The sequence below is a fragment of the Trachypithecus francoisi genome, unplaced genomic scaffold (assembly GCF_009764315.1).
Source record: "Trachypithecus francoisi isolate TF-2019V2 unplaced genomic scaffold, Tfra_2.0 Lachesis_group0, whole genome shotgun sequence".
Lineage (NCBI taxonomy): Eukaryota > Metazoa > Chordata > Mammalia > Primates > Cercopithecidae > Trachypithecus > Trachypithecus francoisi.
Genome location: NW_022681453.1, coordinates 14491044 through 14517055, shown reverse-complemented (window position 1 = coordinate 14517055; position 26012 = coordinate 14491044). Strand labels below are relative to the sequence as shown.

General features: G+C 58.2%; 2 protein-coding genes across 3 annotated transcripts; both read left to right on the top strand.

Annotated features, from left to right (window-relative positions):
* The first annotated feature begins 616 nt into the window (after positions 1-616).
* On the top strand, positions 617-17133 carry LOC117080384 (formin-like protein 5). Its single transcript, XM_033205379.1, has 2 exons — positions 617-1002; positions 16623-17133. The coding sequence occupies exons 1-2, from the start codon at positions 644-646 to the stop codon at positions 16678-16680; spliced, it is 417 nt and encodes a 138-aa protein (XP_033061270.1). The 5' UTR covers positions 617-643; the 3' UTR covers positions 16681-17133.
* Positions 17134-19778: 2645 nt separating this feature from the next.
* Positions 19779-25417, top strand: MYL3 (myosin light chain 3). Of its 2 annotated transcripts, XM_033205238.1 has the most exons (7): positions 19779-20000; positions 22264-22291; positions 22426-22575; positions 23614-23787; positions 24819-24896; positions 25008-25049; positions 25179-25416. In XM_033205238.1, the coding sequence occupies exons 1-6, from the start codon at positions 19866-19868 to the stop codon at positions 25034-25036; spliced, it is 594 nt and encodes a 197-aa protein (XP_033061129.1). In that variant the 5' UTR covers positions 19779-19865; the 3' UTR covers positions 25037-25049; positions 25179-25416. The 2 variants fall into 2 exon arrangements, with proteins under 2 accessions (XP_033061129.1, XP_033061119.1); XM_033205228.1 differs by having other exon boundaries at positions 25008-25417.
* The last annotated feature ends 595 nt before the right edge of the window (positions 25418-26012 follow it).

Sequence of the window (26012 nt, the reverse complement as noted above, 5' to 3'; positions counted from 1 at the left end):
GGTCTGCGGGGGGCGCGCAGGACTGTTATTTTTAGCTCCGCGGCTTTCGCCCGTAGGGAGTCAGGGCCGGGCCGGGGGCGCGTTCTGAGTCGCGCGGGGCGTGCAGCTAGGGGATGCGATCCCAACTTTGCAGCTACACTGAGCCCTTCGGTGTTCCGGCCGCCAGCCCCCGGCCGCTCGGCCTCCTGAGACCCCAGCCCCTCAGCAGTGGCAGTCGCCTCCCGCACCCCTTCCCCATCCTCGGCCTGAGCCCCGCTTGCGCCTGTGCGGCTCGAGCGCGCCAGCGGCCCCGACGCTCTGTCGGTCTGCCTGTCTGTCAGTCCGTCTCTAGCTCCCCCGGCCTTGGCCTCAGTTCTTCCAGCGGCCCCAAGCTCCGTTTCGGTCACTCCCTCGCTCCCTCCCTCCCCTTTTTCTCTCTACGAAAACATTTGCAAGTTTCCAAAAAAGCCACTGAGCCGAGCGGCGCGGGGCTGGCGACTCCCCCGGGTTCCGAGGAGGCGCCGCCGACTGACACCGAGACAGAGCAGCCTGGCTGCTCCGGCCAGGCCCGGAGTCGCTCCTCCCCGACGCCGGCCACTTCCCCTCGGCGCGGGTCCCCAGCCCCGACTTACTCCGAGCGCGCCGCCGCGGCCCCCGCCTTGCCATGGATGTCGGGCCCCCCCCGACAGCCTCCCCAAGCCAGCGCCCCGTCCGCGGCCCCGGGGGGACTTCATGGAGCTCTCGGGATACCCCCCCACTGGCCGGCCTAGCCTCCAGCGCCCCCCGCCCGGCCGCCGCTCCGAGCCACCGCCCGCAGCGCGCGTCCCTCGCCTCGGCGTCTGCTGCTCCCCTCCCCCCAGGTCGGGCGCCTCTTCCCTCCCCCGCGCCCTCCCAGGCCTCTCCGCCCCCACCCCCTCCGCCGCCGACGACGCGGGAGTGTGGAGAGGCCGAGAGGAGCCCGCCGCCCCCCGCCCCGGGACATTGCGCTAGAGGCCGAGGCCCGGGGTCTTACAGCGGCGGGATGTGAGTGCTGGGGAAACGGGGCGGGGGCAGCTGTGACATCGAGACCGGAGCAGGGAACCCGGGACGCCGTCGCCGCTTCATTCGCTTTTGGAAAGCACGGGCTTTCCCCCCGCCCCCTGCCCCCCGATCATCCGGTCCCCGCTGGCGAATAGAGACCCTCAGCGGAGAAGCAAGCCCTCTTTCTTCATGGGCGAATCCCCTGGGGAGGCTGCCCGCTACCCCCGCGCGCCCCCGGCAGCGACGCTGTCAGTCTACTGGGCTCCAGTTCGGGCTGGGTCGGGGTCCCTGGGGAGGCCGCTTGGCTGCCAGGCCCGAGCCCGGCTTGGCTGCTGCCGCCCTCTCCCAGCCCCACCCTCGCCTCGTCCCCTACCCTCAGTCCCAACCCAGGCCTGTCGTTCCGCTCGGCCCTAGGCCAGCCCCGACCCCTGCCCGGGTCTGCAGCCACACATCCCGCTCCCTCCCTGCGCAGCGTCTCTTCGGGTCCAGGTCTCCGAGTCTCGACCCATTCAGCTGCTGGCCGGGCCTCTCCAGCTCGCCCGGCCCCAACCCCGGCGACTTGAGGCTGCCAGACCTGGGGCTCAATCCAGACACCCACTCTCAGGCTTCACCTCCCTCCCCCGTCCCCACCCCCACTCCCAAAAGCTATCGGCCGGCTCATATCCGCCTGGGACCCTCGACCTAGGGGAAGGCAAGGAGGAGTCCGCGGGGGTTGGGGCTGAACGGGGCGGGATTTCTGTGCTTGGCTGGGGAGGGCACGCTGGAGCTCTAAGAGGAGGGGACCTTCGACCCCAAACCTACCACCTCCCGGTACCAGGTGTGGAAACCGAGGCGGGGGGAGGGGCTGGGGATGCCTGGAGAGGAGGGCTTTAAGGATGGCGGAGGAAGCGAATGTATGAGGCCCTAGGAAATGAGTCTGGGCTAAGCAGCAGCCTGTGCTTGCCCGCTTACCAGTTGTGTGTCCTGGACACTACCACTCTTCGGCTGTCTGGACCTGTTTCCTCATCTGCAAAATGGAGAGGTTGGCCAGCTGGTTCAAGTGCAATGTTAACTTTACTGTTTAGTTTCCACGAGGGTGGGCGTCCTGGCCCATGGGCTCCAGGGGCTCTCCCGACTCAGTCTGTGGATATTGAGCTCTTCAGAGCCGGCAAACCTGTCCTCTAACCCTCAGTGCGAATCTGCCAAGCCCAAGCCCTAAGGCCTAGGATCCAGCTGCAGTCACCCTTCTGCTGGCTCAGCTTCCAGACTGCACTCCCAGGTGCATTCCCCTTGTATTCTTCTTTCTTCCTCCTCCTCCTCCTTCTTCCTCTTCTTCTTCCTCTTCTTTCTTCTTCTTCCTTCTCCTCCTCCTCCTCCCTCTTCTTCCTCTCTTCCTCTTCTTTCTTGCTCTTTCTTCCTCTTCTTTCTTCCTTTTCTTTCTCTCTCTCTTTCTTTCTTTTTCTTTCTTTCTTCTTCTTTCCTCCTCCTCCTCCTCCCCCTCCTCCTCCTCCTTCTTCTTCCTTCTTCCTTCTTTCTTCAACAAAGTCTCACTTTGTCATCCAGGCTAGAGTCCAGTGGCATGATCTTTGCTCGCTGCAACCTCCGCTTCCCAGGTTCAAGTGATTCTCCCAAGTAGCTGGGACTACAGGTGTGCACCACCAGCCTGGCTAATTTTTGCATTTCTTGGTAGAGACGGGATTTCACCATGTTGGCCAGGCTGGTCACAAACCCCTGACTTCAAGTGATCCACCTGCCTCAGCCTCCCAAAGTGCTGGGATTACAGATGTGAGCCACTAGCCCTGGCCCTCCCCATGCATTTCTATGGCTGCCTCCCTTCTCTGTGCCCACTGCCCTCATTTCTTGTTCTGGTGTTCAAGGGCAGTGCTATTTGAGACAGTTTCCTCCAAAAATGACTCTCCCTGACAGGAACTGTCTGCTAGACTCCTGGCCTTCTTCACACATCCACTCTCCTGCTTTTGTCCTTGCTGCGTCCTCTGCCAGGATCATACTCCTCTGCCTGGTGTAAAGGACACTTCCCTCCCTCCTTGTGTGCCCACATCCTCCATTACAGGGGAGGGAGGTTGTGATTTCAGGGCTACCTCCTATGGTATGTAGGCTCCTTGGGACAGAGGCCCAGGTGCCAGAATGGGCACCTAAAGAACACTTATGGTTCTTTGGTGTTATATTTTAATGGTCTCAGCTTTATTATGCCTCTGTTTCTTTTCTTTTTTGAGACAGGGCTGTTGCCCAGGCTGGAGTGCAGTGGTGTGATCTTAGCTGACTGCAACCTCCACCTCCCAGGTTCAAGCAATTCTTTGGCCTCAGCCTCCCGAGTAGCTGGCGTTACAGTTGTGCACCACCACACCTGGCTAATTTTTGCAATTTTAGTGGAGATGGGGTTTCTACATGTTGGCCAGGCTGGTTTCAAACTCCTGGCCTCAAGTGATCTACCTGCCTCAGTCTCCCAAAGTGTTGAGATTACAGGCGTGAGCCACCACAGCCAGCATTTTTTTTTTTTTTTTTCCAGACAGGATCTTGCTCTGTCACCCAGGCTGGAGTACAGTGGCACGGTCACGGCTCACAGCAGCCTGGACCTCCTGGGCTCAAGCAATCCTCCTACCTCCGCCTCTCATGTAGCTGGGACCGTAGGCATGAGCCACCACACCTGGGTAATTAAATTTTTTTTTTTTGGTAGAGATGAGGTCTCACTTTGTTGCCTAGGCTGGTCTCCAACTCTTGGACTCAAGCAGTCCTCCTGCCTCAGCCTCCCAAAGTGCTGGGATTACAGGCATGAACCACCGCACCTGGCCTATGCCTCTGTTTCTGTGTCTCTAAATTTTATCGTTCTGTGACCACTGATCTCCCAGCCTGCTTTCCCCCTTGATGATGAGAAAAGAACACTAATGGAGGGATTGGAAGGACTGAGAGATAAAACTAGAGGCTGAGGGAGGAGATCTTTTCAGATCTGACACCAGGGAAAACTTGAGATTTGGAAACATACTATTTGTACTTGGGAGGACCAGAGTGGGCTGTGGAGAGGGCTGCAGAGAGGAATCTTTGATGGGTGCTGGGCCTCTTAAGGGCATTCCCCTTGCCATAACTCATGTGCCTCACCCCATAGTCCCCTGCTGGACATTCCACAGCTGTGGGTGGGGCCACAGATCCTCTCTCTCACCCTCAGGCCTCTGGTTAAAGTGCCACCATGGGGTGGGGGTGTCACACATTAACTGGTAGCACCCAAGCACCTGGCAGAGTCAGCTTGCCCTTTTTGACAAGCAGGCCCCAGGGGCCTGGTTAGTCAGTTTCTGGTTAGTATCAGGTCAGTGTTAGTTTCACTGGAGTTTGAAAAGGCCTGGCTGGGGGTGGGGAGTAGGAGTGAGTCCCTGTCTCTAATCCCCAGGCTGGGGCCTAGGAGGAGGAGCCAGGGTGGTCACTGGATCTCAGAACTGCAGTAGGGGCTGGACTCTGGCCCCACCCCTGCTGGTGTGGCAGCCCCAGTCTGACAGGCCTCTGCTGCAGCCATCCCGCTGTGAGTAGGGCTCTGGCCAAGGTACACAGACCCTGGGGCCAGGGTGGGCATCAGACACCAACAAGCAAGGCAGAGGCTCAGCTCTCTGAGCAATGCAGCCTGGTTCCCTCCCTCAGAAAACCCCTTGCCCAGACCAGGGATTCTCTGGGACTAATGGCTCACATCTATTTCTGAGTCCTTATATTCCCCCACTGCTTCATCCCAACACTAGCCCCAAAGTCAGCCTGCATCCAAGCTTAGCCCTGATCCCAGACTAAGCTCTATCTCCATGATGAGCCCCAACCTCAGGCTGAGTTCTTATCCCAATCTGATTTCTAGCCCCTGGCTGAACTCTGACCCCAAGCTGTGCCTCCACCCAGACCTCTCTCAGCTTCCAGGCCCCTCTGGAAGCTTTTTGAGGCAAGAGGCCAGTAGGGGAGGGGATGGCCAGGCCATAAGTGAAGTGAGGTGCCACTTTTACAGCCATTTCGGCTGCTCATAAACACCCCCTGACACCCGGCTGAGTCGCTGGAGGCTCCCATGGCAGCTGGCTGGGCAGCCCCCTCCCCTTGCAGCAGAAGCATGGCTGCCTGGCTTTCTTGCCTCTCAGGAAGATGAAGGGAGGGACGATGGGGGCACCTGGGGCCAGCAGGCTCTGTCCCAGCCAGGGAGCAGTCCCAAAGAGCTAGAGGTATGGGCTTTCTGTCCCTGCTGGCCTCATGGTCACAAGCCCCCTGCTGTCATAACACCAGGTCCACAGATGTGTCTCCATGCAGGCATGTCTTGTCTGCCCCACAGCACAGCCCAGGTACTTACACACTCAGCCCCGGGGAAACCACAGACTTGGACCTCCCAGCTGTGCTCAGGCCCCCAGGCTCCCCTGGCCCCCGCTCACCTGGAGCCCACGGGCCTTCCAAGTCAGGCCTACAACTGCAGAGCAGACTCAAGTTGGCCACGGGGAGGCCATGGATAGTCCCTGAGCAGCTTCTGTGGCTCAGGCCTAAGCAAGGATAGCGCTGCTGAGGACAGGAAAAGGCCTGAGTCAGAGCTTCCACTTGAAAAGAAAAATTAATTATTTTTTACCAAGCCTTACACTGGCCCAGGACTTTGTCCCAGACCCCTAGTCAGGAGTAGGAGGCAACAGAGACAGATCCAAGTGTGCCAGTGTTCAGATGCCCTGGGTTGGGCCCTCCTCTCAGCACCCATGGGTCTGCCTGCCAGGTAACCGGGCCCACTCAGGCTGCCAGACATGTGTGTGCCTCAGTAGTCCTCCCCTTGCCCTGCCACGCCTCTCTCTTAGTCTCTGTGTCCCTGTCTGACCCTCTGGTCCTTTCCACATCTCAGGAATATCAGGTCACCATGAGGTATGAACACAGCCCCTACTAGTGACTTCACTCAAGTTTAAGGCACCCAGAGAAATCAGAGGGGGCTGGAGGTGGTTCTTGCCTGTGTCACAGGCAGGAAAACTGAGGCCCAAGAAGGCCTGATCTGCCAGCACTGGGTACCCAGTGGCTCCTAGACGGAAGAGATTGGGGCGGGGGCGTCATTCCACTCCAGCCCGTGTCCTGACCCCTACAGCCCCACAGTCACCCCATATCTGACTCCTTGCCCACTGGAATGTGGGCTCCTGGTGAGGAGTCAGCCAGGAAGCCCTCTCTATCTGCCTCCCAGGCCCTTCCAGGCCCAGGGTCTGCTTAAGCCATCACAGGTCACAAAGGCAGGGGGCTGTGGACAGGATGACCTCTCTGTGGGTCTGTAGAACGAGCTGTGTTCAGAACCAGGGCTGGTTGCTCAGGATGATGATGTGGGCAGACAGGGAGGCAGAGACCCTGCAAGGTCCCAGAAGCCTCATCCCCAGCCCTGTGACCCGGCTGGAGGCTGCCCTTCTGCCTGAGCCCAGTCTGAGCTGGTTTGTGTCTGGAAGTCCTAGGCTCAGCCTGATGAGGTATAATGATTCACGTGGCAGCTGCCACTCAGCACATTCCAGCTGTAGCCCCCAGCACCCTGCATGTGAGGCAGCTGGCCCCAACCACCCTCAGCCATTGGGCACGTTCCTAGGGCCCCCCTCCCTGGGTCTTCCAAGCTCCTGGGGAGGGTACCACTCATTAGAGTTTCCAAAGTACTTTTTGTTTCACAAGTTAGACGGGGAGGCAGGGAGCTCGGTGATACTTGGCCTCCAGGTCGGGGAAATGGGACCAAAATGCAGAATGGACTGGCCAGGGGACATAGCGAAACTATGACAAACAGCACTTACGGTGCTCCTGCCCCAGCTACTCTGAAGTGCACTGCTCCAAGGGGTATCCCGGGACACTTAGGCCATTCTGTGACCACACCAGCGGGAGTCAGGGGGCAGTTGTGCCCAAAGGAGGGAGAGCTCCCTTGTGCTCTGTCAAGCCTCCCTGTTGCCCTGGCTCTCGACCGCCAGAGCCTCTCCCTCCCCTGAGTCCACATGCACTGCCCTGCTCTGCCCACAGGCCCCATCCTCACTGGCCAGGGAAGCAGGAGGCTGAGGCCTGTTCTGCTCTGACCTGCGGAGCCCTGAGCCAGACTCCTTCCTACTCATGGCCTCAGTTTCCTGATCTGTTGTTAACAGTTGGGCAGTTTCAGGCTCAAAGGGGATCTGTAAAGTGCCCAAGCACTTGAGTCTTGGATGCAGGTAGACATGGGAATCTGAAAACCTGAAGGCCTTTCTCCCCTCGAGCCTTGGGCCTGCCAGTTTGTGTTCCTCCTGTGGGCCCCAGCCCAGGGCTCTGGGGGGCAAGTCTGGCCCTCAGCTCCGGGGACAGGAAGTTGTATTTTGGTCCTGGGTCCTGGGGAAGAGGCAGGGGGAGAATGGCAGCTCAGACCCAGCCATGTTTACTCGGGCCCGGCCCCCTCCGAGCTCAACAGGCTCCCATTCATTGGGAGCCCCATAAACCCTTTGGGGCTCCCTGAGGTTCAGAACGCCTGAATGCCAAGGCTGGCTGCCGCCCCCAGACCTGCTGGGGGCCGTGGGCAGCAGGTGGGGCATGAGTGAAGCGTGAGTGGGGTGGTGGGTGGGAGCCTGAGACATGCCTGAGTTTCCAGGTGTTTGCAGTGGAGTAACAGTTCTTGCCCCATGCACATTGTGGAGCAGTTGGGAAATCCAGGGAGGTGGTGGAGGTTGAAGGGTTCCTTCCATGGCCATGGGGCCGTCAAAACGGATTTCTCTTAAATCAGGCCCCAGAAGGGTATCTCCCCAGACTAGGCTCCCGAGGGCATGTCGTCAAATCACATGACCCTCAAGGCAAGGCCGAGACTGCTGTGCCCAAACCAGAGCTGATGTCCCTGCTGAGACTGTATACCTGGCCTTGGGTTGTTGATAGTCCACTCCCTGGCAGGGTGAGCGTGGGCATGGGCGTGGGCGTGCATCTCACTGGAGTAGGGCAAGTCTCTGGTCTGTTCCTCATCTGTTCAGCAGGAGGTCTTCACTGGAAGGGGAAGCACTGGGATTGGATACTGGGGGATGAGGACTCGGGTCCGTGTCCCTCAGTGTTGTGTGTTGTCATCTTTGTGCCCATCTCTGTGCTTTCTTTGGGTGAGTTAGAGCATCGTCCCGAGGTCCCTGGAAATGGAAGAGAGGCAGCAGCAGTGTTCGATGGGAAGAACTGTGGCTTGGGGGTCCAAACCCTGTCTAGCTTTCCCATGACCTGGAAACAATTCTGTCCCCACCCAGGTCTTCAGTTCTCCCTGCCACAGACAGGGGTTAGAGTGGACTGTCTCCAAATCCACCCCTAGCCCTGCTGTTCCCAAGGGCAGCTCCGAGGGAGATCCCTGGTGGGGGTAGGAGAAAGGCCTCCCCACCAGATCCCCTTTCAACAGTGCTCCCACATGCCCGGGCAACCTGGCCAGCCACTGGGGACACTGGTTGGAGGGCCAAAGGGGGTCCTACTTCCCAGACGCCTTCTGGGTGGAGTGTGACTTCCCGCTCCAGTGGTTGTAAAATCCCCAGAAGCCTAGTGCGTCCCTAGTGTGTATGTGTGGGGGAGTCTGTGCCTCGGAATACCCCCTCCCAGGCGTGTTTGACACGTGTTTCCGCCTCTCCCGGCATGGGCTCCTGCTGCTGCTATTTATAACCTTTAAGAGCTCCTGCCGACTGCAAAGTTTTCTTAAACTCAAAATATCACCGAGGTCCCGGGCACGCGTTCCAGAGGCCGGCTGGGCCCTGTGGTTTGAAGGGAGGTGGGGGCCAGGAAGGAGGAGGTGGTGGGGAGGGGGTTAGCTCAGACACTGGGTCCTTGCCGGGGGCTGTGGCCGGGGGACTTCGGGTGGAGAACCCCTAGTCCTGACACTCCTGCCCTGTTAGACCTGGAGGAATCCTCTATGTGGGTGGTCCTTGGTCGTGCGGGGCCAAATCTCTGGGCCTCAGTTTCCTCTCACTCTAAATGCCTCAGGGGACACTGTCTGGGGCAAGGCAATGAGCTGGCGGACACTGGGAACGTCTCTAGGGCTGGAATCAGGGGTGTGTCTCCCTGGCCATCCTGGAGGCTGCACTGAGCCTGGCCCAGAGGCACCGTGGACATTGGCTGAACTGGCCGGAGAGGGGAAGCACTTGGGGAAGTTTATAAAACCGTGTATGGGAAAGCGACATCCAGAGAGGGGCAATGGCGTGCCAGAGGCCACCCCCTTATCCAGAGCAAGTCTCCAGGCCTTCGGACACCCGTGCCCTCTGAGGGGAGCCTCTTTGGAAGAGGCAGAAGGGCTCTCACTGGGCACAGGTGAGTCACCAGTGTGGAGGAGGTGCTGGGCATAACGGGAGGTGGCTAGGCATAACTCAGATGCCTCCCTTAAGCTGGAGGGGACACTGGCAGCCAGTCTGGCCCAGCGAGGTCAGGCCTCTGCCCAAAGTCACACACCCAGCTCCTGCCTGCCCTGACCTCTGCTCTATCTCTGGGGCCTCTCTGCCTCCCAGACTAGTCATGACCTTTTTGGGGAGGCCAGTGGTCTGGGCTTCCCGCAGTCCCGCTGCATTCCTTCCCTGAGCTGGTGTAGGGGCCGTGGAGGCAAGGGACTGGAACACTAAACTCAGGGCCATCCAGTACATCCTGTCCTCACAGCAGCACCCTCTCTCAGCATAGCTGGCTACGGAAGCCACTCCTGGCCCCATGAACAGAGTTGGGTTCAAGATGGAAGAGTCACCATCCCCGCCCTCCACCTCAGCGGCTCCACATCCATTTTCCCAATCAAGCATAACCACACAGGGCTCCTTGGAGGTGGAGTGGGGCAAGGAAGTGATGACCTTGCAAACAGAGGAGGAGGATGAGGAGGAAGAGGAGAAAGAGGAAGAGGAGGAGGAGGAACAATGACGTGTTCTGCAAGCTCAGCCCTGCCTTCCATGGCCCCTGCATGCACCTTACTATGTGTCAGGCTTAGCTGGGAGATGCAGAGACTTGAGAGTTTGGGGGAGCCAACTCCCTGCCTAGCCCCACTGCCCTGTGTTCCCATTCCCTGAACCCTCCATGAGCTCTTGGCCTCTGACCCTGCACTTCTTGCTGTCTGACTTGTCCTTCCCTTCTCTGCCTGGGTGGCTCTTTTTTGCCCTCCAAAGGCCCCTCCTCTCTGAACCCTTTCTGGATCTGCACCCTTCAACTCCCCGCAGAGTGAGACCTCAGATCTCCTGGTTTGACTAGAAAATTTAGCACAGCATGATAGACTGCTGCTTCTGTCCCAGCAGATGGCGAGCCCTTGAGGACGGGGCTGGGTTGTCTCTGTGGCTCTGCTGAGCAGCCTCCGTCTCTTGGGGAGGGCACACCTATTGGTCAGAGCTGTGGACTCCAAACACCCTGCTCCCTTACCTGTTTGTCTCTCAGTTGCCGTGGGGTGGCTCAGTTTCCTCATGAGCAGGTCCCAGGATCAGAGACAGATCCCTTCATTGTCAGAACATTTTCCTCCAAGGAACCTTATGAGATGGAATCCACCTGATAGCAGCATCTCAGAAAGCCAGGGAGCAGCCCCAGGGGTTGAGCTGGAGCCTAACCCTGAGACAGGAGCTGAACCTGGCGTTGGCAGAGAGGACCCACCCTCGGCCCCCATCCCAGACTAGCCTGGCTGTCCCTGCAGCTGCTGCTGTGAGACCATGGGAGTGGGGAGACTGGCATGTCCTCTCTCTGGACCCCAAGGTCAGGCGAGGAGGGGCCTGAGAGGTGGTGGCGGCTCCTGGCAGCCGCAGTCGATGATGGTTTCTCCTTGTTTTCCTGCCCCTGGGAGCTGTATCTCCAATGATTCTAGGTGGGGCAGGGGCCATGAGCATGCTGGTTGGGGGTGGGCTGAGGGAGGGGTCTCGGGGCCCTACAGCATCCTCTGCTAAATCCCCCACAGAGGTTGTCCTGCTGCTTATGCTCCTAGACCAGGACTCCTGAAGGCAAGGCCCCCCTTTGGATGGATGGGCTCACTGTCAGGCAGGGCTCTCTGGGGGCACAGGAACTCCCCAGTCCCTCCCAGCTCATCTGCAGCCTTGGATGAGCCCCTGTGTTTATGCAGAATTCCAGCCAATTGTTCCCCTGTTGTCTTGGCTTCAAGCTCCAGCCCTCTGCCCCTCACTGAGACCTGGCCAGGGGCACAGGCTGAGGCAGTGGGAAGGAGGAGACTCAGGTCCAGGGATGCCGCACCCTGACTGCCCTGGGAGGACCGTGCACCTGCTGAGGCCACCTTTAGGGAACTCCTGCCCCACTGTGCAGGTGTGAACACTGAGGTCTCCACAGGGGAAGAGGTTCCAGGAGTCAGTGATGGGGCCAGCACCAGAACTGAGTTCTCTGTCCTCAGCCAACACAACCCCAATCCCAGGACCTGTACCCTCATCTGCTTTGGGTGGGAGGAGGATGCTCCAGTGTCTCCTAACGTTCCACTATCTCCCCAGAACAGTTTCTCATCCAACCCAGCTCCAGACCTCTGGGGCACAGAGGCATTTACCTCAGCCCTGACTCTAAGACCGCATGAGGCTCCCTGGAGCAGAGGGCTCCAAGGCCAGATGCTGCAGAGAGCTGGGCTCCTGGCCTCACCCTTACCCGTCTGCTCTAGGCTCTGCATTTGGGGGTTCCTGTGCTGGTCTCAGGGGCTTACTACACATTCGGGGGTACCTGTGAGTCTCTGAACCTGCTGTGGTCTCCCCACAGCCCTCAAGCCTGACCTAATGGGAGCTTGCCTGTCCCCCAACCATCTGTCTTTCCCTTTTGTCTTCCCTCTGCTTGCACTGGGGTCCAAGATCTGGGAAAGGAATGGGTCGGGAGCCTTCCAGAGAGTCCTTTCCCACGAGAGCCAGGCTCTGACCCCGTCCTTATCTGGCCCGGATGTGCCAAGAACAACACAGATGCTGAAGCTCCAAAGCCCCAAACCAGGACGCTGACCTCCCCGCTCAGCTACTCTGCTTGGGCCTCCGTTTCCCCTTCTGTGAACAGGGTGGGATGGGGTGGGAGGAGGCAGTGGAAAGGTCCCAAATGTCCAGATGCACACATTCACACACAAACAGATGTGGACACTACTGCGCCAGGCAGGCCTGGTAGGATTCCCTGATTTTGGCTGCCTCCAGCCCTGCTCCTCCTTCCCAGTGCTCATTTCTGCCTGGAAATCATACTTGCGTGTTCTTTCTATACCTGTGAGCTAAAATATGTGGTGCATTAGGTGTATGTGGGATAGTGCATGGATGTGTACACAAAGGCATGTGAATGTGTGTATACATGTGTGTGAAAGCATATGTGTACAAAGGAGTGTGGACATGTGTGCACAGGTGTGTGAACATGCATGCAAAGGTTTCCATGAAGCATGAAGATATGTGGTAAAGGTGTGTGGTACAGCGTGCCTGCTCTTGGCCCAAGCTCCCTTGGGCTAGGGTTCCTGAGTGCATATCTGCAGGCTCCAGGAAGCTACGTGTGCACACACACATTTCAGTGTGATTCCTGCTGTCCCAGTACTGGTGGAAAGGAGCTAGGCAAAGGTGGAGTAGGTAGAGTAGGGAGTGTCTAGGGTCCTGTGGGTATCTCCAGACAGACACAAATCAGGGTGGGTTAGCCTGCCTGGGGATACTGTGTGTGTTTCAGACATAGCCACACTGGGAGGGTGGATATATAAATACTCACACAGGCAGGTACCAGAGTTGACCCTAACTATTCCTGGCTGGGAGCTTGGGCCACTTTTAATGCAGCATCCACACTCTGGGCCACAGAGAATTTTTGTATGGCCACTGGAGGCAAGGCCACAGCTGGTTCTGGTGGGGGGGCCAGGGTGGGGAGAGCCCTGGGTGTAGGGGGCCACCATGGCTAGGTGGGGTCTGCAAGGGGGCAGGGAGGCCCTCCCAGCCAGCACTCCCTCTTCACTGTCACCACCACTGTGGCCTCCTTGTCACCCTCCTGTCTTCACCTCCATCACTGTCACCCTTGTCCCAGGCACTGCCTTCTTCATCTGTCATCCTGTCCCTCTGTCCAGGTGCCCATGCCCACCCTCTCTCCTTGCATCCTGGTCTGGTGCCCACTCCTTGTCCACTTGGAGCTGCTTGAGGATGGGTGAGAGGTGGGAATGAATTTGGGTTACACTGGCTGGGAGCCAAGGTGAGGGGCGACAGGATGGTGTGCATTCGTGCGTGTCTGCAGGCTCCAGGAAGCTACATCCTTCCCTGGGGCAACATTTGTCCCTGACCCTCCCACCAACCCTCTCTCCCCACTGTTTCTGACTGCCTCATCTCTCTCTTTCTCTGTCTCTCTCCATCCTGCCATCTCTGTCTCAGTCTCTGTGTCTCACCTCTGCCATAGCCAAGGGTCCCTGTCTCCAGTTTCTCTGTGATGGCCCAGGGGAGCTGCTTCCTCCCCCCAGCCAGCGTGAACTGTTTGCCTGAGACAGTCGGTCCATCCACTCAAACAACCACTCAATTCAGACTCCTCGTCTGACTGACGGGTTTTTTTTCCCCTGCTAAATTTACTTGCATTTTTGACTGAATTGGCCATTCAACAGAGGTTGTGTCCACATGCCCCTTCCCCACCCATGCCAACAGATGAACAGGCTCACAGACAGACACGCACACAGAGCCAGGAGCACGCAGACACGCTCACGCCCACGCAGAGTCACAGCCTCGTGCCCATGGTGACACATGAAAGCACGCAAGATGGCACACTCCCACACAATCACACATGTGGCCTCATCCTCTTGTCCATGGTTACACACACATAGATTATCCACACCTGTCCAGCCACAAATGTTCACACCTCGTGTGGCAGTGTCTGCATGTCCTCAGACCTGTTCTGGGGAAGCCTTAGGGAAATGGAGGCAAGGGGAGGGAGGAGTGTAGCCCAGGGTGCAGCGCTGGGCAGAGCCCCAGCCCAGCACCCAGGGCAGCCTTGGCGGTCTCCTCCAAGGCCGGCTCATGGCGCACCCTCCTTTCTTCCTCAGTCCGTCTAGGTGGGGTTTCTGGTCATTTCAGGCCACTGCTGAGCCCCTGGAAACCTCAATAGCAGCTCCCAGACCCCGATCCTAAAAGGGGAGTCTTTTTTTTTCTTCCAAGGACAATAAATATTTGCTCTTTGGGAAGCTGCTGGTGGGAGAGTACAGGGTTTGGCCCAGTGGCAGGGAATGTCCAAGGCAGTTCAGGGAGGCCACAGGCCATGCTGGGGGGAGGGGCCAGGCCCCTGTCCGGAAGCTGGACCAGCAGGCAGAGCTGGGGAGCTGGGGCTCAGGGCTGCACCTTGCTCCATTCCTCCTGACCCAAGCCCCAGGCCTTTGTTTTCTCAGCTCCTTTGATTAGCACATTGGCAACCCCTCCTCCTATCCCAGACCCTGGTACCCCAAACCTCACCGCTTCAGAGCTCCCACGACCCCTTGGCATCCCGAGACTCCATCTCATGCATCCAGAATGCACAGACCCAACTGATGCTCACTCTTTGGACTAAACAGGGGTGCAGTATCTCAAGACACATTTTCAATCTTCCTCCTAAGACTAGCTGGTGAAGTAGGGCTGAGGTCCCCCAGTCCAGGCCCCTGAAAAGTCAGGGCTATGCCCTTCTTCCAGAATGGACCAAGCCTGGCCAGTGCTGTCCCCATCCTGTCCCTCATGAGGCTTGGGTCCCTAGAGGCTTCTGCCTGCCCACCCCTCCCTCATGCTGAATTGGGCTCCCAAATATAGCGGCCGTGGCCACAGCCGGCCAGGACACCACAGCCCTAAGCGTCAGTCCTGGGCTGGGATCAGAGGGGCAGGAGCTGATTATAGGTCCCTGGGCCAAAACCAGGGTTTGCCTGCCAGCCCACTGAGCCCTGCCACCCCCACCCCTAGAACCACAAGGTTGGAGCATCTGGTCCCCGTCAGCACAGTGGGCAGAGGGAGGGGCCTGAGGGTTGTATTTGGCCTGCTCGAGGACAGAGTTGTCTGTGTGTGGTGTAGGGGTAGTGAGGATGGGCTGGGACTCAGGGGCAGAGACTGTCCTCTGAACCTGGAATCACATTGCCACACCCATGGCCATGGTACAGGTGGGGAAACTGAGGCCAAGAGGAGCAGGGACCAGCCCGGGTCACAGGAGCATAGGGAGTCTACTGCCTCCCCCTTGGGTACTCTTTTCCATCTCTCAAGGCCGGGGGTTGCGCCTCTGGGAGGTGGGCTCCATCCTGTTAGTGGTGGAACGGCCTTGCTGGGAAATCCTCCTAGGAGTCGGACTTTCATCTGAGGCTCCAGGGCCATGGGATGGTGTAGAAATTTATCTCCTTCTCCTGGTCCTTGTGCCTGCCTCGTGCCACCTCTAGTCAGAGTTGCTGGGCAGCCCTTGCATCCTTGGGGCCACAGTCTCCCCATCTGTGCAGCTGGACAGGGACCTAGGGGCCCCGCGTGGGGTCTGTGTTCGTGGGTGTCCAGCGTGTAGCGGTGGGTTCACATCTATGTGGACACACAAGTGGGGCCTGGTAAGTGAGCTACAGCCCATGGGCCTGCCCACACCAGGACAGGGTCCCCAGGACCTGCTGCGCGGCAACATTTGACCTACTTCTAAGGCTCTGGGTCTGGCCCAGGCCATGTTCTCGACTCCTCCGGGAAGTGTGGGCCTGCATCCCAGCCCAGAGGCTGTGGGCCAGGAGGGGCGGGACCGGCAGGCCAGGGCGGGCCAGGGCTGCCTGCGGAGCCTGCGGCCCAGGGGACAAGGGCACGTGGGGAGCCCGACCCTGTTTCCCTGCCTCTGGCTCTTGGGCCCAGGGGACAGCTGGCCCTTACCTCCTTCTGCCCACCCTCCACGTGGCAACCATAGTCTGAGCTCCCCAAATTGGCTCTGACAGGATGATGGACATTCTTCATGCCCTTCTGAACGCTACCAGGGAAGTCTGCCAAGCAGTTACCCCTGCTGTTGCCAAGAGTGTGACCCCCTGGTGCCCCTTCCCACTGGCCTTGTCCACACAGGGCCACACTGATCTGGAAACCTGTCAGCCCCTGTCCTGGGTCCTGGGTCTGGGGTTTGGGTTTGCAGTCCTGGAAGTCTGGGTTTAGAGTCCTGGGGCTTGAGTCTCGGATCTGGGGTCTGCGTTTAGAATCATGGGTCCTGTGTCTGGGGCCCAGGGTCCAGAGTCTGGGTTGAAGGTCCAGGTTTGCCATCCTGGGTCTTGAAGTCTTCGATCAGGGTTTGGGTGCCAGGATCTTGGTCTAGGTCTCCACAGTCGGGTCTAGTCCTGGCATCTGGATTCTGGGTTCTGAGTTTGGCACTCAAATTGTAAGACCTGAGTCTGGGGTCTGAGCTTGGGGTTCTGCGTTCCTGATCTGGGGTCTGGGTTGAGATCCTGGGTTCTGGGGTTTGAATTCAGGAACCAGAGGTTGGTTCCCATCCCTTCTGCGCCCCCTGCTGGCTGGTTGTGGTCCAGTCATTGCCTGTACCACAGGGGTCAACCTCATCTCTTTAGGCTATGAAGAGCCCGCCTGAATTGCGGTGGGCATGGGAAAGTGGTGGGTGGGCTTGGAGGCAGCTACTGGCCACACTAGTGTCCCAGAGTGCCGTCTGCACTGCCAGAGGTCCTGTCAGTCAGTTGGCAAATCTCCCCATCTCTCCGGGCCCACTCCAGGACAGGGTTTAGCAAGGGGTTCCAGTACCTCTGTGAGAGGCGGGTAAACTGAGATATTTGGAACATTTGTTCATCCAGCATTTATTGAATGCCTTTGGTGTACCAGATCCTGCGAAAATGTAGCTGTGGAAGAAAAGAACATTCCTCCCTCCTGTGATGGCTGACATTCATAGGAAGGCGGATACACGGAAGACGCCAGGTAACAAGAGCCCAGAAGAAGGCTGGCGTGGTCGGGCTTTCCTATCTTAGCCCACAGGCTCCTCAGAAGTCAGGGCCCACATCTTCCCCACATTCCTCTTGGCTGGGGGGAAGGGAGAGGTAAGGTGGCTGCCTGAGAGGGCTCTGGGACATGGTGTGTGCCAGCCTGCAGCACACTGGGCTGCAGCTCAGACATCAGAGCTTTGGGAGCTGAAGCGGTAGGACCCAGACCCCCAGCCCTGACTCTCCAGGCCCCCTAGGCCCTGCCCAGATCCTGCCTGCTAGGCTGACTCCTGAGGGCACAAAGCTCAGGTTGGGATATGGGAGAGAGAGGGGAGTGCCAGGCGTGGTGTGGCCTGTTCTTGCTGCCTACTGCTGCCCACCCTTCCTCCCTCCACCCTCAACTCCCTGCCCACCTTCCTGCCTCCTGTTCACCCCCTGCCTTGCTCCTGTCCTCGGTGTGCCTGGGAGGGCTCTGGCTGGTCCTGAAGAGTCCCTAGTGGGGACTGGGCAGTTGTTATAGGTCTGAGGGTGGGCCTGTGGGTGAGCCCTGGGGCACTGTTGCTCCCAAGCCAGCAGGGGCATGCCCAGAGTCAGAGCTCAGGCAGTCACCATCCTGACCCTAGCCTTCATCTGGGTCCTGACGAGGGAGTGAGGATGGCTCTGTGCACCCTGTCCCTACTGCAGGACCACGTTTGCACTGTGTGTGACAGAAGGGGCCCAAGCCACTGCCTTGACCCTGCCACGCACAGGTGGAGAAAGGTGGCACTATGTGGCTCTGGCTGGCTGCATGAGCCTGCCCATCCTAGATCACAGAACTGGACATTGAGGCTCAGGACGCTCTTGTCACTGGTTTACCCCCTTTTGGGCCGATGTTGGGTGGTTTCCAAGGGATGGCAATTGTGTGAGGATGAAAGAAATGAGATGGGAGAGGGGTCCCTGTGTATGTCCTCTGCTCTGACCCTCTGCTTCCCTCATGATGAACGCAAGAAAATTGGTCTTGTTGGCAGTGTCTGTGGGTGGCTGGGGCTCCCATGTGACTTCCAGAGCCCGTTGTCCTGAGGGTCGGCAGGCCTGGGTGGTGGGACCTCCCCGGGGCCCCTCTGCATGTCCCTCTGGCTGTCTTCGCCTCTTGTGGTATTTCTGGCTCGTCTCTACTGACCCTCCCCCCACCCGTTTCTTTCTCAATACTGTTGCCAAACATCTGGAAGAAAAGTGAAAAAACTTGCCCCCCCACCCCCCGCCAGCCCCGGATGTTGTCAGATTTCCAGATGTGGGTGTTCTGCCCTCCAGATGAGAGGCAGAATGTGTTCCAGTCAGGAGCGGGCCGGCCCCAGCCCTGGATTACTGTCCTTCCCTGTGAGGCGGAGTGACAGCATGAGAGGGACTGGGCCCAGTAGGAAGACAGCAGGGCGTGCCAGGTAGAGGCCCTGGGCCCCACGGCACCCTCTCAGCCTCAGGCTTAGCCCCTCGCCACACCAGGGAAATCGCTGGGGGTGGGGGCACTGCCTCTGAAGTTTCTATCAAAGGCTCCAGGCACTTAAAAATAACCAGGAGTGCCTCCTTCCCATCCCCCAGGCGCAGATGCTGGGCAAGGAACAGAGCCCAATGTGTTTGCAAGATGTCCCCACTGTTGGCATCCCCGTGCGGGAAGAGCCTTGTGCCACTTCAGCCTTCCCACCTCCCCAAGTGGCAGTCCTGTCAGGCTGCACTCTGTCACTGTCATCTGCTGAAGGTTGGGCCTTGGGATGGACCCTGAGGGCCTGGCACTGCAGGATGGGCACTGGAGGTGGGCACTGAGTGGTAGGAATGGGGGTGAGCGTCCTTGCACTGGGGCAGACCCTGCTCGGCAGCTTGCGGTTCCTCAGAGAGGCAGACCCTCTCAGAGCCCCTGCCAAAAGGGTCGGCAGAGGGCAACATGGGGCAGTGGAACAGCATTGGAGAGAGCTTTCTGGAAAAGGGCCAGTAGAGCCAAGCCTTGAATGTGTCAGGCAGAGGGGGCGAGGGCACTCTGGGCAGAGGGTGCAGTGGGGAGCCAGGCCTGGGGTGTGTAGGGAAATGTGCATCCCTGGGGGCTGTAGAGAAGGAAAGGAGGAATCCAGGGGTGAAAGCTGAGAAACTGGTCTCTGGGCCAGCAGGGGCTGAAGAGGGAGGCTGCTGAACTGGCCTGGGGCGACTGCCCTACAGGGAGCAGCATCCTTTCTCTTGCCCTTTGGGGGGGATTCCTGGAGACCCTTGGACCCATAGCCAGGGCTACAGCTGCCTGCCACGACCAGATACTCACATACAGACACCTGTGAACACCCAGACATAAACACACAGAAGCAACACCCGCAGACACACTCACATAGACATACAGACACACACACATAAAGACCCAGACCCTCAGAGACAAATGCAGACACCTGGGCCATCCCTTACATAGACACAGATACGGAGCACACATAGGCACACACAGAGTCCCCCACCGTGGAGGCACCCAGACAACACACACAGGTGTACACAGACCCCCCCAACAAACACAGACACACAGAGACCCAGAGACACATCGAGACCCACAGACACACAGACACCGAGACAACACACACAGACACATGCTGACCTCCGCCTTCCCCCACACGGACATGGTCATAGACACAGACACAGGCACAGGGGACTTTGATGCACGGATGAGAGCTGAAGTTCAGAGGTGCCCTTAGTTCATCCCAGTCCTTCTGGTCCCAAAACAACACGTAGCGTGTACTTGGTCCACCCTTCTTCACCTCTTCATCTTATGGACCTGCGGAGGGGCAGCAGGGCCCTGCGTGGGTATGTGCGGGTTTGCAGAAGAGTGTGTGTGTATGTGTGTATGTCTGTGTTAAGCAGTGGCCTTTGTCCCCCTTTCTCCCTCCCCCTTCCCAACAGGTGATTGGGAGGAATGGAGATCCCTCCTCCCCTACCCATTCCTGAGCCCGAACAATGCCCTCCCCAGGCCCCAAAATAGCCCCTGAGCCTAGCCATATCCTTTTATGGCCCTGTCCCTATTGTGCACTGCAGGGGTGGGGCTGGGGTCATGAAGTATCTGGGCAGGATAAAGGCCTGAGCGAGGCGGCTCACCTACCCTGCTTTCTGCATTCTTCTCTCCACATCCCTCTCTGTACTTACAGCCCCAATGGCCCCCAAAAAGCCAGAGCCCAAGAAGGATGACGCCAAGGCGGCCACCAAGGCAGCTCCAGCTCCCGCTCCCGCACCTCCCCCTGAACCTGAGCGCCCTAAGGAGGTCGAGTTCGATGCTTCCAAGATCAAGGTGGGTATGGGAGCTGGCTGGTGGCAGTAGGAGCAAGGCAAGTGAGTGGATCCCAGAGTGGACCTAGCAAGAGGCAGGTCAGGCTCTGGAAGTGAGCACTGAGCTGATGCTGGAAGCTTCTGTGCAGAGGTCAGACAAGCCCTGCCTGCTTCAGGCATCAGAAAGGCTGCAGCAGGAGGGATGGTGGTCAGACGTTCTGCAGGACTCCCCTGGTGCTGCTGAGAACTAAGGGTGGGGTCTGGACTGGGGTTTGAGTCTGGACTGTCTTTTCAGTGGTTTTGGAAATGGGCTTTCCCTTGCCCTTCTCCCTGGATTTCTCATCCTTGGGGAATCCCGGAGCCAGTGGGAGCCAGGCAGGGATTTTCCTTCTTCAGCTGAGGGTCCCAAGTCCATACACGCTCCCAGGGTGGATGAGATGGGGAGTAAGAAGCAGGGCCCCTGTCCAGGTCTCGCTCAAGTCACCGAGCCCAAAGCTGGTACAGCACTTCCGGGCCTCAGCTTTTAGGCAGGGAACTTGAAGCATCAGCGGACTGGGGACATTCTGAAAGCTGTGCAGGAAGCTGGTCATGGTGGTATGACCAGTGGCCCCAGGAGCCCTTCCCCAGCTGGGAAGTCTTTCTCAGAGTCTAAACTTGGAGGGAGCCATGACTCCCACCTGTGGTATCTGCATAGCAGCACGTACCCTGTGTCCTGCCTGCTCCCTGTTCTTGGCTGGGACCACTGCTGCCCTGGCTGCCTCCTCAGGAGCCCTATGGAACCCTCCCCGTCCCCACATGCCCAGCAAGACCTACATTCCATCGGTGAAGTCTTACCTCCTGTTCATGAGCCCTTCCCAGAGACACCTACCACGTCCTTCGAGGCAAGGGTTCAAATCCCAACTCTGCTCCGTTTTAGTTGCCAAGTTCTTCAGTGCTCTGAGGTGCGGTTTCCTCAGCTGTGAAACAGAACAGCAAGTCCCCTCTTGCAGGGCTGCTGGGAACCATTCAGAGTATATGCACCTGGCGTTGGTCACCCCAGGTCTCAGGCTTGCGTTCTGCAGGCCTCGTGGTGAGGCTCTGACCACAGCCACGGCCCGTGGTGGCATTGTCCTTTCTCGCCAGGCCTGAGGTTGGCACAGACTCCCTTCTGAGAGGTAGGGACAATGAGACCCCTCATGGGCCCTCTTCCCCCATCCCCAGGTGGCAGGTAAAGGGCAGGGAACCTTTCCCAGGAGCCCAGATACCCTAATCTCAGCAGGCTTCCTGGTAGAGAGAGCTCTCAGGGAGCCAGGAATGACAACCTGTTCTTCCCAACCTGTTCTTCTGGTTGAGCCGGAAGCCAGGAGGGACAGTCATGGTAGGGTGGCCCTGAACAGGGTGTCCCTGTGTGCCGGCATGCACTGTGGACGTTGGTGGGTCCCCGAGGCAGCAGCCATGAGAGAGATGTCAGTCATGCCCCTCCCCCAAGCTCCTTTCCCTCGTGTGACCTTGACCTTGGGGCGAGTGACTGCAGTGATAAAAATAGACCTGGTATCCGGTGAGGAGGGGGACACTGGATCCCGGGAGGCCTCTTGATTGACGTCAATCAAGGTGGCCCCAATGTGACTTCAGCAAACACTCAGCAGCACTGCCCCGGCCCTGTGCTGTCCTGGGGTGCAGGAGCTTTCCGGGGCCTACAGACAGGGTGTGTGAGAAATAGGTTTAGTGGGGCTGGTGAGTGATTGCCTGGTCTTGAGGGCTCAGGGGTCTCTGTGAAGGCAGACGTATATAGACACATGCTCACACACACACATGCACACTTGTGCTCACCCCTGATGCTGCCACGAGCCCTCAGCCTGTACCATTGCCCTTATTCCTCCTGCCACCCTGGGCCTTCCCATATCACTTTTGCTGACAGTCCTGCCCACCAGGCCCCAAGCAAAGCCAGCCTGACTGGGGCTTGCGTCTTAAGGTACATCTGTCCAGAACCGGGAGCATCAGGTAAGGCCCCCACTGGCCTGAGACCTTGGGCATGTGGCCTCCCTCCTCACTGCTACCCCTGATTCCACCGAGAATCAGGGGCTGGGTGCACACAGACTCAAGGCCTTCTGGCTGGACAGGTGGAGGGGTTAAGGAGGCAGGAGAGCGTCAAGGTGGACTGCAGGAGGTCCTGGGGGTGCAGGCTGGGATGCTGGAATGGGACAGGCTGAGACAGTTGACATTCTGGGCTGGCCACGGAGTGCCCAGGAGGAGGCGTGGTCCCACCTTTTAAGCCGGGCATCTGAGTCTTTGGGGTCTCTTTTCAGATCGAGTTCACACCTGAGCAGATTGAAGGTGAGCAGGGGTCTTGAGTCTAGGGGTTGCAGGATTGGGCTGGGGTTCCCCGGTCTGAGGGTCCTGCCAGGGGTGTGGGGAGTGGGGTAGGCTGAGCCTGGGAGTGTCTGTGGCTCACTGCCCTCTCCTGGCAGAGTTCAAGGAAGCCTTCATGCTGTTCGACCGCACACCCAAGTGTGAGATGAAGATCACCTACGGGCAGTGTGGGGATGTCCTGCGGGCACTGGGCCAGAACCCCACACAGGCGGAGGTGCTCCGTGTCCTGGGGAAGCCAAAACAGGAAGGTAGTGCACCTGCCCAAAAGCCCCCATAGTGTCAGTCCCAGGGAGACTGCCTGGGTGGGCTGCCATCCATCCTGCGGGATAGCACGAGAATCTTTCCCGACATCCTCCTGTTGTCCCAGTGAGGACACTGAGGCCTGTCACAGGGCCATGCTGACCAGGAGACATGCGGTAATGGTTTGCTGGAGCATCTGGCTCCATGTTGATTTGCCAGGCCTCCTGGTGGTAGGTGCTGACACCTACGGAGGAGTGAGAAGGTGAGGCAGTGACAGCAGTGGGCAGTGGGATGCTGTTATCCCAGTGCTTTGGAAGGATCACTTGAGGCCAGGAGTTTGAGACCAGCCTGGGTAACATAGTGAGATTCCATCTCTACAAAAATTAAAAATTTAGCTTGGCATGGTGGCATGCACCTGTGGTCCCAGCTACTCAGGAAGCTGAGCCAGGAGGATCCCGTGAGCCCAGGAATTTGAGGTTGCAGTGAGCTATAATCACACCACTGTACTCCAGTCTGGATGACAGAACAAGAAGACCTTGTGTCTAAAAATAATAAATAAATAAATGAATAAATACATAAATGAATAAAATTTTAAAGCTAAAAAAAAAAAAAAAAAAGGAGTGAGGCCCAAGCCCCCACCAAGGGTTTAAAAGTCCCAGGGAAGGTCTCTGATTGGCCTAGCTGCTCCTCATGCAATCACAGGTGGTGGAGGGTGAGGTCTATAAGAAAATGCCATGAAGGGAGGACTGTTTCCCAAAAGTAGGCAAGGGGTTCTGGACAGAGCCCTCCGTGGTGGCTCAGGGCAGCAGACTCCCTTTGTGAATAGCAAAGGGCTATGGAAACAGTGCATTGCTCAGTAGACTATAAAGTGCCTCGTCGTGGTAGCTTGCTTTTAAATGGCACACTGGTGTAGACTGCTGTGAGAACTGGTATAGACTGTTGTAGAACTGTGTGAGCGGTGGGGATAGCTCCTCATTACCAGGCACGGGGGAGGGGTGTGCCCACCCCAGCCTTAGACCCTGGAACCTGGGACCATTTTTCTGCAGAGCTCAATACCAAGATGATGGACTTTGAAACTTTCCTGCCCATGCTCCAGCACATTTCCAAAAACAAGGACACGGGCACCTATGAGGACTTCGTGGAGGGGCTACGGGTCTTCGACAAGGAGGGCAATGGCACTGTCATGGGTGCTGAGCTTCGCCACGTGTTGGCCACGCTGGGTGAGGGCAGCCTCCTCCCCTACCCCCCTCCTTCCAGGGGCATCCTGGGAGAAACCACTCTGTTGCCCCCCAGGCCTGGGACCCACCGGTGAAATGGAGAGAGTTACATAGTTAGGGAGCCTCAACAGCAGACAACAGAACTGTTCCTTAGGAGGGGAATAAAGCAAGCATGCTGGTGCAGCTCACAGAAGCGGGAGGACATCAGCTCTGGGGACAGAGCAGGGCAGGAAGGAGCTGTCTTGATATGCTCCCTTCCTTCCCACGACTCCAGGCCACTGTCCTGGTGGTCATTACTCCAAGGTCAAATTCCAGGGCCACAGCCCTAAGTGGTCAAGCAGGTCGAGTGCCTGCCCCCTGGGGATTCTGACCTCTGTGGAGACTTGTGTACCTCCCGCTTGTACCCCCACCATCAGCTGCCTGCAGCAGGGGGTCCCTCTTCAAAGTGATTTTTTCCTGCAGCAAACATTTGAGTGCCTACTATTTCAGCTCCGTGCTGGTCTCTCTCTCTCTCTCCTCTCTCTCTCTCTCTCTCCTCTCTCTCTCTCTCTGTGTGTGTCTAGAGGTGGGGGTAATTAGGGGGAGCTGCGGCTGGCACTTTGAAGGGGGACCAGCACAGCACACAGAAGTACAGAGGCAGAAGAATGCCAGACTTGGGGAGCAGCGGGTGGTCTCTTGGCCCCCTCCACCACCCTCTCCCAAGGTCCCCAACTCCACCCCATGGGCCCTTCCTCTAGCTTCAAGAGTCTGCCCCAAGGGACTGCTTCTAGGGAGGCCTGGCTTCCTTCTGGTGGAGGGACCCCCTCTCAGCCTAGTGGGACAGAGGACAGCACATGCTGTACCCCAGGCCCCTTCTTAACTTGTCATTGATTCTCCTAGCCTCAGAAATGGGGTGATGGCCAAGGTCTTGTGAACAGTGCTGGCTGTGGGAATACTGGAGAGGTTGAACCACCGTCTAGAGGGATTCAGTGGGTGCCCCCACCCCATCATGCCTCTGCATGCACAGTGCTGACTCAGCCTCCCACTCCTGCCAGGTGAGAGGCTGACAGAAGACGAAGTGGAGAAGTTGATGGCTGGGCAAGAGGACTCCAACGGCTGCATCAACTACGAAGGTGGGCTCAGCAGGGGCAGGGGTCTTCTGGGAGGGGAGTGCTGGGACCCAGGCTTCCAGCCATGGCTGCCCCGTGTTGCATCCCTGCTACTCACTCTCCTCTTCTTTCCAGCATTTGTGAAGCACATCATGGCCAGCTAAACCTCCTGCCCAGGTAGGCACCCACTTCCTCCTGAACCCGCTGCTGCCACCTCCCCACACTCCACCAGCTGCAGTGCTCACTTGACATCCTGCTGCCTCCATCTCCCTCCTCCTCTGTAATCTGCACTGCCTTTGCTCTCAGGAAGCCCAGGGAAGGCTGTGCAGGGACTTCTCATCTCCCATGTGTGATGCTGACACCAGTGGCCTGGAGTCGGGGGAAGGAGGGGAGCGTATCAAGACCCTGCACAAACCCTCGGACCCCTCTGCGTGGCTGCCATCTCTGGCCCCTCTCAGTCTGTGCTTACCTGTGACGGCAGGCAGCTCCGTCCCCACCCCATGGGCCTCATGAATAAATGGCTTCTTGTCGGCCTTCCTTTCTGACTTCCTTCCCTTCCTCCCTCTTTTTTTTTCCCCTCTCTCCTTCCCTCCCTCTCCTCCTCTTTTTTCTTCTGTCTTTCTCCTTCCCTCTCTTCCTACCCACCTCCCTCCCTTTCTTCCTTCCTTCTTTCCTACATTCCCTCCCATTTTCCTCCCCTTCCTCCCCTTCTTCTCTTCCTTTCTCCCTTTCCTCTGTTCCTTCTTCCTTCCCCCTTTTTTCCTTTCTCTCTTCTTTCCTCCCTCCCCTCCTTCCTTCTTTCCTTTCCCTCTTTGTCCCATAGTTCTCCTTCCCTTCTTCCCTTTCCTCCTTCTTTCCCTCTCTCCTTCTTTCCCCTTTGTGGCCCTTGGCTTGCCTCTGTGAATTCTGTGGCCTATGGACGCTGAGCTGGAGGAGGCCGAGTGCTTCTCTGTTGTGCTTGCCCCCCACCCAGCCTTCTGTAGGAGGCAGCCATGCTGGGACCACTAACAGGGATGTGTGCTGTTGGGAGCCTGAGAGCACTATCTGAGCCGTCTCATTGCACATCCACCAACTGGGTGACCATGGGGCATTGGCCCAGAGCCACCCTGTCATGGGTGGGAAAGCTGAGGTCCAGCACAG